The following is a 15,474-nucleotide window of genomic DNA, read 5'->3' on the forward strand; positions in this document are numbered from 1 at the left end:
ACTTTCTTGGTCCCTTTACCGAAATGTCCTTTCCTTTCAACTTCTTTGAAGGTTTGCCCGACTGCTGCACTCTGGAGGCAGTCAGGGCCACTTGTCTTTGCACCCACAAGCCAGACTCCTGGATGTCTTTTTCAGAGACTGGGGAGTACAGAAAGCAGTCTCTCAACCATTCTCCGAAACCGGCTCTGGCCTCTGAGCTGCCAACCAAAACTGTGAAAAGATCAAATCCGACCCATTTGGATCAGACTGTGTGGACAATTAAATCTCCAAAAACCCAATCTCCTTGTTTATTTCTGAAGAACATTTCCTCATGGCTCACTTCACCTTTTCTTCAGAAACACCAAGGACAATGCCATGTCCCCCATCCACCTCATCCTCAGTTAGGTCCTTCCAGTTCCTATCTGAAGTAGATATGGACAGGATGATGAAGTTTCTTAGGACTCAGATTCAGAAAGGTGTATTATTGGCTTCTCCCATCAGATCTGTGAGCCTCCAACATACTTCTCATTCCTTTATTTCTCCTTCTCCAGTCTGTCCAGTTACTTTACAGTTCCCTGATCTGAGAATCCTGAGAGTTAATGTGTCAAATCTGAGCACAGCTAGGTCTTCAACTCTGACTGCATCTCTGACACGTTCGACACTGATTCCCCTAGAGCAGGATGAATTTCACAGCCAAAGCTTCAGCATGGGGGATGGATGCGATTCTCAGGTTGTTGGAGCATTTCCTTCATCTTGGAGCTTTGGCAGTGTATAGCTTGGGTCTGATTTCTACCTCTTAGCATCAGCCTGGGCAGAGTTGGGGAGGGGGCTTGGCAGCTCCTGGGGTTATGGCTCCAGTATGGCCGGCTTTGGTTCTCTCTGCCCTACTGCCTTTGAGGTGATGAAGAGAGCTTCCTGTCATCTGAGACTTCAGTCTATTTTTATTTCTTTGGATCCTACCCACTGCCACCATCGGGTCCAAATTGTGAGCCTCACCAGCCTATCCCAGCGGGAGAGGCAGCCTACTTGAGCATCCAGGCAGATGTTCTTCATGTTTCACTGTTGCAGTCATTACATTTGGGTTATCTGCTTGCAGGTAGCCCTCAGTCGGCCTTATTAACAAAGTCTTGGGTCCTGCGTCAGTTGCTGTCCCTTCTTCCATGACGTCAGGTCGTCAGGGGTATAAAACATGCAGCTGACGCCATTGCATCAGTCTTTCTTGCCGTTGCGGTGCCCAGAACTGAAGCAGTTCACAAGTGCTGGTCGGCCGACTCCTGAAATTTTCATTTTCGAGTTTCAAAACTGAGGTCTTAAACTAAAGCTAAGTACCCCGTTGGGGAAACTTTTTCTTGCTCCTTACCGATGTCAGTAAAAGTTAATAATTGCATTACTTGTTGAAAGCAAATACCTCATAAAGATTTTCATTCGTACTGTATTCCTTGCCTAGGCCCCGACCACAACGTACCCTGCTGTCAGTTTTGTGCCTTATTTAATCAGCGCACTATCTGTCATCGGTATATTTTCTCCTCTAAATATTTCAGTTCTCGGTTTAATTATCCAGAAATGTCATCAGTTAACCATCCGACTACCGAGATTCTGAAAAAACGCAAAGATAAAGACAGAGACAGGCTGCCGAAGTCCAAAACTGCCGACGACGCTTCTAAGCCAGTCGCCAGTTCGCTGGTACTCATTGAGGCACTTTTGCAGCCCCTGATACCCGCTACTTCTGATTCACAGGCCATTACTGAGACCCATTCGGAGTCCGGTATGCCGCGAGATGCTTCAACTTTGGAACCCGCAGATGTCTCTACCTTGGATGGGTCCGGAGCCGCTGTGCAGGCACCGGCTTCTGAGGGTGTATTCAGGTCTACGGACTTGCATATTAAACAGACACCTCCTTCTTCACTTGGGCCTAAATCTTGAACCATGCCGAAAAAAACAATGCCCAGGCCGCATGGTCAGGCTTCTATGCCTAAAAAACCAATGATAAGAATGGCTGAAGATTTAATAACTCTAATCAGGGGTAGCCAACCCCCCCCCCCATTTCTAAGAGGCCTAGGACTGAAGTTGTTTATGAATCTTCTGACCAGGATTCATTTTTTTCTGATTCCTCTCATGATCTGGATTTGCCCTTGTCTAATTATGAGGATTCTGATGCAGAGGACTCTATTCCCTCTACTTCCCCTCCAGAGGATTTTTCTTTTGGGGAAACCTTACATACTCTAAGGGAGCATTTCAACTGGGAAAGCCAGGATTTTTCTGATTCAAAAAAGAGGCTTAGGGATTTCTTACTCCTGCCTCAGCATAGGCCTTTAGCTATTCCTCCTGTAATAGACATTGTTGATGCTTTTTCGGAGTCTAGTTTGGCCCCTGAGTCCTTGCCTTCTGCTCCCAGAAAACCTGACAGATACTACAGGGTGCCTGAGTCACACAAGTTCCTTTTTAAAAATCCTATTGCGGATCCAGAGACTATTCCACAGGGGCCCAAGGGTATTAAGGCTTCTACTGCTAAAAATCCTACCCCTTCTGATAGAGACTCCAAGGCACTGGATAGATGGGATAAGAAAGTTTACACTTCTGCAACCTTGGCCATTAGGGCTTTAAACTACCAGTTTCATATGTTAAAGTATCAGCAACATGTTATTGGATTGCTTAAACAGAAAATTATGATGATTCCTGACTGTGTGGAAAATAAAGAATTACAGGATTTAATGCATTCTGCTGAACAAGTTGGAAAATATACTTTGCAATGTGGTTTTGCTTCATTAGAGGCCTCTTGCAGGGCTGCTGTTACTGGGTCTGTGCTCAGAAGGCATGCTTGGCTAAAGGAGCAATCCTTGCCTGATCATGTTAAAGCTAAATTGTTGGATGCTCCCTTAAATCAGGACCGAATGTTTGGCAACAATGCTGAAGAAGTTCTTAAAAAGATGGAAGATAAAGCTAAATCTATGCAAACTGTTAAAGATTTCTTACAAGTTTAGCCTCCTAGATTTAGTAGGCACTGGCCGTCTAAGAATTGGTCCTTTCCAGCCCCTTCCAGGTCTTCTCAAGCCAAACCCAGACACAGCAAAAGCCCCAGGTTTCAGTCCCAGGGGACACACAGGACTAAGCAGTGGGGGGCCTCCACTTCCAAATCTGGGAGTAATAAGATTCCCCCTTATGGTAAGCTGTCTCAATGACTTACGTTTAAAATTTCCAAGCACTTATCAACTGACTGCCCCTTTGGGGGGAAAGATTGCTCTTCATGCAAAGAACTGGGAACTCATTACCCAGGACAAATGGGTTTTAAATTCTGTGTCCCAGGGAAACGGATTTCACTTGCACACGTTGCCAACATCAAACGGGTGGCCGGACCTACCATCAAATCAGTGGGCAGAGGCCCCAAAACAAGTACTTTCTCTCTTAAACATGGGGGCTATTCAACTGGTACCGAAAGAGGAAAAGGGACAAGGTTTCTACTCGAGACGTTTCCTGGTACCCAAAAAAGACCATTCATGGCATCCTTTCCTGGACTTGTCTACTCTAAACACCTTTTTGGAAATTCCAAAATTCAAGATGCTGACTCTTCACCAATTACTTCCTATGCTAGGCAAAGATGCCTGGTTGGCAACATTAGATTTAAAAGAAGCATACCTACACATCCCAATCAGGGAATCTTGCAGAAGATACCTACGCTTCAAAGCAGGCTACACCTCTCTTCTCTGCACTGCTTTTTTCTTATCTGCTGCGCCCAGGGTATTCACAAAGTGCCTATCTCCAGTTATTGCATTTTGCAGGCAAAGAAATATTCAAATATACCCACACCTGGACAATTGTCTAATTCAGGCAGAAAGCCAGGACATACTTTTGAATCATCTGGCCTTCGTACAAATTATTCTAACTTGTCTGCGGTACACCATAAACAAAAAGAAATCATACCTGGTACCCTGTCAATAAATTATATTACTGGGAGCAAGCTTGAATACAACTTCCCAGATGACTTACCTCATGCCAGAGAAACAAATTCATTTGACAACCTACTTCAAACAAGTGGCCACAAAAACCCTGCTATCTGCAAGACAAATACTGCAAGCCTTTGGGTTCATGGCCTCCTGCATTTTTCTAATTCCATATGAAAGACTGCATATGAGGAAACTACAGTGGTATCTAAAAAGCCTATGGTGTCAACCTTCTCAGGATCTAGAAGCAATGATTCCTGTCATACCTTGCCTACCCCTAGAATTCCTTTGGTGGGCAGAGGCCTGCCACCAAAACAAGGGACTACCTTTCACACCATCCCCTACTGCCAAAACCCTAACAACAGATGCATCAGACTATGCATGGGGGGGCTCACCTGGCAGGGAAGTGCATTCAGGGCAAATGGAACCCAAGTCAAATGCACCTGCATATCAGTCAAAAGAAATGTTAGCTGTACAGAATGCTCTGACAGCCTTCAAGGATCACATTCTTCCAGGACAACTTATGGTAAAGATGGACAACACCACTGTTATGTGGTACACAAACAAGCAGTGGGGTACACATTCTTACCCTCTCTGCAGACTAGCCATGGCATTGTGGAACACAACCTTGAGCTACTAAGTGCATCTACAAGCTCAATTCCTGCCAGGAAAATTAAATACACTGGCAGATGGACTAAGCAGAAACCTCATGGACCCACACGAGTGGAAACTGGAACCAAGGATTTTCAATATGTTGAGAAGCAAATGGGAGAGCCTAGATATATAGACCTGTTTGCCTCTCCCCAGAACTACCAATTGGACAAATTTTGCACAAGGACTCCCCACAAGCAAGCCTGGAAAGTGGATGCTCTGTCCTTCAGCTGGAAAAACCTATCAGTCTATACCTTCCCCCCTCTGCCTCTGCTTTCCAAAGTACTACTAAAAATCAAACCGAACAAACCAAGGATGATTTTGATTGCCCCAGACTGGCCATGCCAACACTGGTACCCCCTCATTTGCCAGTGTGTTACTGTTATCCCCTTGGCACCTGCCTCAGTTTCCTTTCCTGTTGTCAAAGCAGGAGAACCAGATTCTGCACCCTCCGCTTCTAACACTGAACCTTGCAGCCTGGCTAATTACATAATCTCTCCTCTACCATCCCTCAGTAAACCTATGATGGATATCATTTTAGAGGCAAGGAGGCCTAGTACTAGAAAATCTTATGCTGAAAAATGGAAAAGATTCTGTGCCTGGAACCAGTCTCAAGGGATGAGCACAGCAGAGCCCAATTTACCTCAGATTTTGCAATACTTGACTGAGATGCTTCACAAGGGCCTGTCTTTTTCCTCCATTAAAATCCATGCCTCAGCCATTTCAGCTCATTATAGCACAGAACATTCCCTCTTCTCTCATCCACTGCTCAAGCAGTTCCTCAGAGGGGCCAAAATTTTGAGACCACCAAGAAGAGCTCCAGCCCCAGCCTGGGACCTTACGTTTTTTTGGAGAAACTCACTCTATCTTCTTTCGAGCCAGCTGCTACTGCAGACTTAAGTTTTCTTTCTTGGAAAACAGGTTTCCTTTTAGTAATCACTTCAGCTAGAAGGGTATCTGAGTTGCATGCTCTTATGGCAGTGGACCCTTTCATCATCTTTCATGTGGACAGGGTGTCCCTCGGAACCAATCCATCCTTCATGCCCAAGGTGGTATCCAGTGTGACTCTTAATCAGTCTATTCATTTGCCAACCTTCTTTCCCAATCCACAGAACAAAGGGAAATGGATACTGCATTCCTTAGATGTGCACAGACAACTTAGAGTCTACTTGGACAGGACTAAACCTCAAAGGAAATCTGAACAACTGCTGGTGGCATTTGCTGCAGGGGCAGAGGGGAAGGCTATTTCAAAACAAACCATTTCTAAATAGATAGGCCATTGCATTCATTTCTGCTATATAAGCACCATGGAAAACCTATCCCCCAGGGGATCAGACCCCACTCCACCAGGGCTGCATCTACCTCTACAGCCTTTCAAAGAGGCGTCCCTACCAGGGAAATCCTAGAAGCTGCTACCTGGAGTTCTGTGCTTACTTTCACCAAGCATTATCATTTGCCAATTTTCTCTAAATCCAGAGCTGGCTTTGCCACTGCAGTCTTGCAGGGCCTTATAGTTGGTCATAATGCTATCTGAATTCCTCCACCCAACCATAGTTTTGGGAATCTACCCAAATTTAATGACTGCAACAGTGAAACACGAAGAACATAGTACAGTTGTGTACACTTACCATAAATGTAGATGTTAGAGTGTATTCACTGTTGCAGTCCTGGATACCCTCCCTCCAGCCCCTTAACTTCTTTTGGCTATACCTCTACTTTCCTTTACTATGCTTAAAAGCCTTTTTGGTGTATTTGCTTTTTTGTTGGAGGTATATCATTGTGCTTTTATATTTCATTGCTCCCCATTAGGGGGTCACCTGACATTTGGGGCAAGAAAAACTGATGTAATGGCATCGGCTGCATGTTTTATACCCCTGACGACCTGACGTCATTGTAGAAAGGACAGCAACCAACGCAGGACCCAAGACTTTGTTAATCAGACCGACTGAGCAAGCAGATAACCCAAATGTAATGACTGCAACAGTGAATACACTAAGTGTACACAACTGTACTTTCCTTAATAGTTGATTTGAGATTCTTTTTTGGAAAGTGTCCTTTCTAGTGGCTATTACATCAGCAAGATGAGTGTCTGAACTCCAAGCACTCTACTCAAAATTCCCTTATTTGGTTTTCTGTAAAGATAGGGTTATCCTACAAAAACTAATTCTTCTTTCCTGCCCAAAGTAGCCTCTGAAGTGAACATCAACCAGGCCATCAGTTTACCTGTTTTCTTTCCCAACTTCTCCAACAAAGATAAATATATGCTTCGTCTTTTAGATGTATTTAGACAGCTCAGGTTTTTATCTGCATAGAACAAAAGACCTCAGAAAAACAGATCAGTCATTATTCTCCTTTGCCTCCAACAGTTTGGGAAAACCAGTTTCCAAAGCTACTTTAACAAAGTGGTTAACAGATTGCATAGCTTTTGTTTACCGTCAAAGTCTTTCCTTGCCCAGATCTCTTAAAGTTCACTCCACAAGGTTCATGGCTACTTCTGCTTTTAGGTCCAGAGCTACCATTGATGACATTTTGTGCTGCAGCCACTTGGTTCAGTGCCCATACCTTTACTGCTCATTACAAACTGGATTTTATCTCCCAAAACAGAGCTGCTTTTGGTTCTGCAGTACTCCAGAATATCTTTTCATGAGGAACACCCAGATTAACTTAGCTGGGGACTCCCATCAGTTGAGAAATGAATGAAAATGACAACATCAGATATAGATGTTATGTACTCACCATAACTATGCATCTGTGTTGTTCATTTTCATTGTTCCTCAACTTTCTGCCTTCCTTTCTCCTTCCCTTTTTCCTCTGGGAGTTACCTGATGATAAATACAGACCCACTGTTCCATGTTTGAGCCTCTGTCTTTCCTTTTGGCTTTTCCTCTGTGTTGGCCTGTGGTCAGTCTTTCTGCATTTGGGGCAGCAAACTCGATCTGAGATATTACAGATTCCGTGGCATTGTGGGTAAAGGGAGGAGCTTGAGAGTTGTATCCCAAGAGTCTAAGTTAATGTGGTCGAGTCGGTCCAAGGTCAGATCCGAGACCCATCAGTTGAGGAAGAATGAAAATGGACAGCACAGATGCATAGCTTTGGGGAGTGCATAACTTTTATATAAGTTTGTTGCATAAACATATGTAGTACATGCTGTGTTATATGAACCTTTTTTAAGCAAATACAGCTTGAGAACTGATGGTATTTCTAGAGCTCCATAATGGTGTTTTCTACATTTTTTGCAGGAATTCTGATAAAGTATTTCACTGAGTTGCATATGAATTTGCAGAATAATTATGTCCACGATTTTGGACACAGTCCAGAAAATATATGCATTTCCTAAAATAAGTTATATCAAATGTGAAAGAGCTTATGAAATCAGTGTTAATGCAGAAGATGCTGCTGTTTTCTTTTCTAGGTGGCAGCAATCTACAAAGATGCAAGCATTGGGAACCTCATACACATTACGATAGTAAAATTAATTGTAATTCACAATGAAAAGGTATGTATGTATTTCTGATTAAAAATTATGAAAGTTGCTTAACATCATTATTCAAGTGAAAGCATTGGGAACCTCATACACATTACGATAGTAAAATTAATTGTAATTCACAATGAAAAGGTATGTATGTATTTCTGATTAAAAATTATGAAAGTTGCTTACCATCATTATTCAAGTGAATAGATGTAGTGGGATGGCTAATTCAATAAAGAACTAATGTGTGTTTAAATTACTTTGAGGTGAATAAATATCATTCAGGAAAATAAGTGGTTATTTTAAATTGAAAAGTAAAAGTCTAACTAAGAAGTTCCTCTGTCACACTGACACTACAAACAGCTTTGCACTGTAGAGTTTTTATGTTATGGCCTAATTTCCAAACATTTGATCTGATGTTGGCATTTTCATTCATTCCTCAACTGATGGATCTTGGATCAACCTCAGATCCACGTCTACCACATTTACTTAGACTCTCAGATCCAACTCTCAAGCTCCTCCCTTTACCCATAATGCCCCCGAACTGTGTAATACCGCAGATCTCTTTTGCCACCTCAATGCTTCAGATGCGGATCCTGCTTTCTTGAACTTATAAGGTGTTTTGTGGTGATTTGTAAGTGCAATTTTCTTTTGTTGTTCCTTCTGTTTTAGTTTCTTTCTCACTCTTCCGTCTTTAGTGTTTTCAGGTTTTCTTGCATTAGTCATTCTTTCCTTTCTTTCCCTGCTCTCTTAAATACTTTTTGGTACCATCATTGGTAACCTCTTCCTTCCTTTCTATGCTTTTCTACCCTTTCATATGGTGTTTCTTGAATACCATTGTTGGTACCCCCTTCACTTTAAATTTCTGTAAAAAAAAAAAAAAAAAAAAATCATCTCCTGTCTTACTATTGTATGCCATAATTTCTCTCTTAATGTAGTGGAAAAACATACTGGTTTCAAAAAGTGCACTTCCTGTGGGCATAAAATACCCAGTTCTGATGCCCACAGAGAGTGTGTGTACTGTTTGAGAGAGTCCCGCCTTGAATGACACTTCATGTTTCATTTGTGTGGGATTTAACACTAGGGTCTTGAGTGACCAGCGCAACAAATTAGTTTGAAAGGATTATTCCCTCTTCTGTTACTTCTTCTGCTGCATTTCTTTCAGGTGCTCAACCCCCCACTAAGAAACAAAAGATCTGATATTGTCGATTTTCATTTCCTCTACACACTTGTGTCCAGGTCTGATCCATTGGATCAGAGTTGATCGTTACCAAGCTTGTGGTAACCAAAAAGCTCTTGAACACCTCCCCTTACCCATAATGCACCCCACTCTATTACCACAGATCTCATTTGCTGCTTCGTGAAGACATGTTGTAAACCTTCTGCTCTTGGACAGTCAGGTGATATTTAAAGATTTTTCATAAGTCTTTTTCTACTTTCTTGACCTGTTGGTAGTGTGGTTAATTTTTCCTCCCCACCTTTTACCAGTGGCAGCTGGTGACTTCAAATTAAAGGAGGGCTGCAGGAGACAGCTGAATGGGTGGGGCCAATGGGAAGGGGTGTGAACAACTAGAAATGAGTCGAGCTATGCTCAAAATCACAACAACTGGAACTTTAATTAAATACGCTGCCCTGGGTGCCAAACAGTCATTATAAGAGTCCAATCAAGACAAAATGAAGTGTAGAAGAAAAAAAATATTTCCATGCATTGGCTACATGACAATTTACTTAATATCCAGATGAAAACGGGTTGTGAGGCATGAAAAAATAAATTACTTTTTAAATACATTACTGGATTGCCAGTCAGACTCAAATATAAAAAAACAAGCAGCACTCAACTCAAACCACTACTCCTTGCACTGCAGTTCTACTTGTAATTTATATTCAGCTTTATAAAATTACCAAGTAACATGCTGAAAGTAGCAATCTCTGTGATACCCCCACTTGTAAAAATGTTTCTTATCCAAAAAAGACCTGCTGCCTGACACAACTATCTACTTGTTTCGTGGGGAGACATGATCAGAGTAAAAATGAACAGCAAACAAGAAACAAGCTCAAGATAAATTGCTTAAAGGATTCCTGCACGTTGTGGACCACACATGATAGACTGCCATTCTGTTTAGTTTACGGGTAAAGCCTGCAAAGATGACTGCAAGTCTCCAACAAAAGATGATTGCAAGTCTCCAGCAAATGTAATGAGCTTCTGAAAATACTGTAATCCTGTCCTTTTATTACAAATACTGTCATATGCATTTCAATACCCAAGGCTTATACATTATCTAGTTATGTAAGTATTCTCATCATGGCAACAATGAAAAGGCTTTCAATGCTGGTAATTCTTTAACAGTATGCTTATTAAAGCTTACTTGCATCTTACAATCTCCGACAAGCTTACCTGATGGTCATTAAATCATTGCTACTTAAACAGAGCAGCAGGGCACTGTGACAGCATGCATTTCCTGAATAATAAGAAGCATAAATCAACAGTATAAAAATATGACAGAAAGCCAGAACATTCTGCAAAATCAAGGACAGATGAAAAGCCATGGTCGTACTTGTGGTCTACCTTGGATGGGGGAATACTCTGCACACCTACACTGTATAACTGCTCCTTGCCTTCCTTGGACACATCCAGAGCCACTACAATGGGGAGTGGGGTGCAATAAGTATGTCACAATTTGAAATGTCTCTGGCTGACAGTGATGGCTCTGACACTCATACCTCTGAACTTCAGAGTAAGAAATCTGGGCAACGCCATACATAGAGCTAGAAGTGGGACACAGGCCCAAAAATAAGGATAATTTTTAAATATTGCTCTTATTAACTAGTAGGTCTTGCATTAGTACAAATTTTCTGAAGGGTATGAAATCTGAAACTCAAATATCTGCCATTATTTTCTAACTTCAATCTTTAATGACTTGCCAATAATTTGCCAGAAAACCACAATTTAATGAAAAACAGACCAAAAATGTTATGCAAAAATATAAAGTTGCCACACAATACAGCTGGGAATCTGTCAAAGAAGGGACACATTTTTAATATTAACACTGTTAACTTGAGCAGCTAACAAAATAAGAGCATCTACATGCATTTCTGAAATAAAAGTAATCTATAACTCTGATCATTACAGTTATATAAATTGTAAACCCTCCACGTTTTCTTCCAAAATTGCCATTTTGAGGCGGGATTATTAGGGGAGAGCAACATTTTGAGCCAAAATTGGGGACAATTGAGAGGTTTGGATATTCCTAATTCTACAAAGCGATTTGCACGTACCTCTCAATCTCTTAATTCAGGAAATCTGGACAAGGCCAACTATATTGGGGGAACATACAAACACTACTAAAAATTGCTCTTGTATAAACTTAAGACAGTTGATAGAATAACAGGTCTTGCTTTACCATTCATTTTTCTGAAGGTTATGACGTCTGAAACTCAATGTCTGTCATTTAGTGACTTCATTCCTAAATGATTTGCTAGAAAACCACAATTTTATGAGGAACAAACCAAAAATAAGAAGCAAATATCTATTCATTCTGCAAAAATATGGACAACTGAGAGGTATAGTTCAACCAGGGTTGTCTGAGTTTGCTACCCTTCCCCCCCTCACAAAATCATGGTCGAATGGAGCCTCCCCCCTGCAGCCATTCCAATGTCCCATTCCTTTGTTATTTTGCCCCATTTACCATAAACACTGCAATGTGCATACTGCTTTACTTCTGCGATTATTTAGATTTCATTTCAAAGTTTTATTTTGCATTTTACAGCACAAACCCTAATAGATATCTGTTAAACAAAGCAATGCAGTCTCACAATGAAAATAGACTTGGCATTAAAACTTCTCTGTAAAAAATCAACTACCAATCATTAGCGGACCGGAGTTCCGCTGTGGCGACCCCTAACCTGGAAAAGCCGAAAGACACAACAACATTAAAACTTCTCTGCCCTTGAAACTCACATGCATTGAAACAGCATTGAAACGCACATTCAAAGAAAATACATTTTGCCAGTGGCAGATAAAGATTAACTTTGGGCTGTTTTCAGAATCATAGGCCCCTTGAACACGAAACATACAAATGCTCTTTGATGCACCTTCCTGATTGTATTACATTATATTCCTTGTACAATACAGTACAGTTGTTAGAGGGCATTTTAAATTTATTGTTTTGAACATTTTCCAGTAAACAATGAAACAAAATGCATACACCAATGACAAAACTGCTCAATTCAGAAAATTTCCATCATAGAAAGTCTACTCAACCTTCTACAGTCCACCAGTATAAGTAAATATGCACAATCTCTGAAGTAGTAAAATCCACATTAAAGAAATTTGTTACTAATAAAGAGGTTGCTGCTAGCAAACAACTTTATATGTCATTGTTTTATCTGCAAATAAAGTGCCTGTTGCCCTTGAAGAATAAATTGCCTATGTTGCATGCATTAAAAAAATGATAAGCTAGTAATACCGCAATAGGGAATGGATGGCAAACTGATAACAGGTTCATAGTTACTAGGTATCTTTGCCAAAAAGGACTGCAGCATCCACCCCCTTTACAACACAGTACAGTATTAGCAATGCATCCACCTGCTGTGGGAGTAGAACCCACAGCCTTCTGCATCAAAAGCAAGTACACTACCTGTTGTGCTATTAACAATGCAAGCAGACTTAGCATAAGCAGCACTAAACTTTTGTTCCCCTGCAGCTCTCAGCTCCTTGTAACATCTGCTCGACACTCAGCTGTATCTCTGAACTTTGCAGCACAAGAAATCTGGACAAAGCCAAAATTTATTTGGTGGGGGGGGGGCAAAAGCCCAAAAACTAGGGACACTTTTTAAACATTGCTTGTGTAATGTTGGAAAGTTGCTAGAATAAAATGCTGTGTTACCACCATACATTTCACTGCCACGTCTTGAACCCAGAGGACCCTGTGCAAAACAATCAGAGAAACATACCACTATGCCAAATCAGCTGTTTTGTGAAACAGAGGAAGACAAACTTAAATGGCTACTATTTAGTGAATTCAGTTCTCACCATAGCTGTCAACCTCTTAGCAAAAAACACCTGAAAAAAAGCCAATAATGTGGGAATACAGCTGCCAAACATATTCAGTGAATTCAGTTCTCACCATAGCTCACAACCTCTTAGCAAAAAACATGTGGACAAAGCCAGTAATGGGAGGAATACAGCTCCCAAACATTCAGTGAATTCAGTTCTCACCATAGCTCTCAACCTTAGCACAAAATTCCTGGACGAGGCCAATAATGGGAGAATACAGTCCCAAAAACATGGGCAAATTTCAAATATCCATGTTATAAACTTAGACAATTGCTAGAATAAAAGGTTTTGTGTTACCATGTACTTTCTGAAGAATATGAAGTCTGAAATTCAAATGCCTGTTATTTTTAAACATTTGTTAACCAGGAAACTAGTCTGACTTGGAATAAAACAAAGCCAATTTTCAGCAGAGCAGGGAGAAACACTCCAGACACATCTTTGTAAGAGATGGGAGGACATGCAGACTCCACACAGAAGGCACCCCAGCCAAGAATCAAACCAGAGAACCTGTAGCTGTCAGGCAACAATGCTACCAGTGCACCACTGCACTACAGACCTTTGCAAGGAAAAATGAAGAGACAGAAACCACAGATTTTATGAGGAACAGAACAAATATGAGGCAAAAATCTGCATTTTTTTACAAATAGTGGTGGGTAGGGAATTCAGGTCCTTGCCACCTGCATCCAAGGTACAGGGTTCAAGCCTGAGTATCTCTACCCACCACTATGTGTTAACTGGGGCATTTTATACACACACACACACACACACACACACACACACACACACACACACACACACACACACACACAAACACACACCTACATTAAACTCCAAACCCACTACCTGTAAATGTGCTCGGACCCGGAATCCACAATACTTAAAACTCCAAACCTGCGCTTGAATCCAACGCTTCCCTGCGAGAGCTTAAACACAACTTACCTCTCTCCTGATTTGGTCCTGCGCTCGAATCCTTGCGAGAGGTTAAACTCACCTCTCTCCTGATTGGTCCTGTCTGCGGATGAAGCAGTCCAGAGCTTCTCTGTTCTGTGCGGTCATCTACCGCACAGATTCCCGGGCATCTGCGGGGCAGAAAATGCCTTTCCTGTATCTGGACTGCTGACTCAGGCAGTCAGAGTTCGCACAGATTCTTGGGCAGTCTGAGTGTATCTGCGCATCCGCGGAAGTTCCGGGACTTGTAAAAAATAATTTTTTTTGCTTTTTTAATTTTATGTTTCACATTTTTATTTCTTTTGTTTGTAGGTGGGAGGGCTGCAGTCCTACAGCACGAGCCGCCCCTGCCTTTTACTCTGAACTCTTCTTTCCATGCAGTAACCATTTTTATTAGTTTACTTTCCTTTCCCTTCCATATTCCCCTTGGGGTAACCTCACTACTATTGCTAGTAGCCTTACCCTTTCTGCCCTTTCTCTTCTTTTCCAAAAATGACTGAGAAAACAGGATAAGCCTACTGCCTGGGCCCCTTCCGTCTGCAGAAAGACTGTGCTGTTTGTCACTCTTTTAACCACAGGGCCCTGGTTGAAAGAAAAAATAAACTTATTTTGAGGGGCATGTTACCATTATCCTTTGGTGAGGCCATTTCTGGTAGTTACCCCAAAACTGTGGCTAAATCTAAATCTTCTCACTTGAGCCCTGCTTCTTTGTCCTCCAGAAGTTCAGATAGAGGAAAGAAGAGACCTTTCACTGCTCCAACTGATTCCTCAGAGCCTAAACCTAAAACTTCTAAATCTGCTGAACCAGTAACTCAGTCAGAGCCTTCGGTGCATAGCACGTCTTTCTCAGATCTAGATCCTTTGGCTCAGAGTCTTATCTGGTAACAATAGATCTGAGCCATTGTCGTCATATCCAACCCTCCAGTCCATTCAAATCCATTGTCTCCCTACCAAGGACTCAGTACTCCCCGTCTATAGACCCTCTGCCTTTAAAGGTACTGCCTCCCTTTCTGAGCAGGTTGAAGTCTCCTTTGGAGTCCTCTTCCCAATCTACCAGAAGCCTTACAGAAGAAGACGTGGAATGGATAGTCCAGAAAATTTTGAAGGGGCAGAGCATTACTAAGTTCATTTCGGCTTATACCCAAATGATCCAAGATTCATACAAGCCATGGACTCGCCTTCTGGTTCCTCCTCTGACTTTAGGACAAGCCTCAGAGTTATTTTATCCGATATCCCCGGTGTCTTCCAGCTTGGATCCGAGAATTTCCCTTTCTTTGGATCGGACTTTTGCTCAAAGCTCTTCGACTTTTTCTGAGCTGGAGATCTCTCGGGAGTCATAGCGAGCCTCATGGGCCACGTGGCATTCAACTCCCAGACTTTCTGAGCAGTTGTTGCACCTTCGGGCTTCTGCACAGGTCAGCTCAGCGCCAGCT

General features: G+C 41.9%; 1 protein-coding gene across 1 annotated transcript in view; it reads left to right on the top strand.

Moving 5' to 3' along the window:
• The window catches only part of ADAMTS20 (ADAM metallopeptidase with thrombospondin type 1 motif 20), a 3,636,702-nt gene that overhangs the window by 334,763 nt on the left and 3,286,465 nt on the right, over positions 1–15,474 (top strand). The window contains exon 5 of the mRNA XM_044087413.1: positions 7,981–8,064. Coding sequence (XP_043943348.1) covers positions 7,981–8,064 — 84 coding nt within the window. The remainder of the gene's footprint in view (positions 1–7,980; positions 8,065–15,474) is intronic.

The sequence above is a fragment of the Protopterus annectens genome, chromosome 11.part0 (genome assembly GCF_019279795.1).
Source record: "Protopterus annectens isolate FY-2018-M chromosome 11.part0, PAN1.0, whole genome shotgun sequence".
NCBI classification, from domain to species: Eukaryota; Metazoa; Chordata; order Ceratodontiformes; family Protopteridae; genus Protopterus; species Protopterus annectens.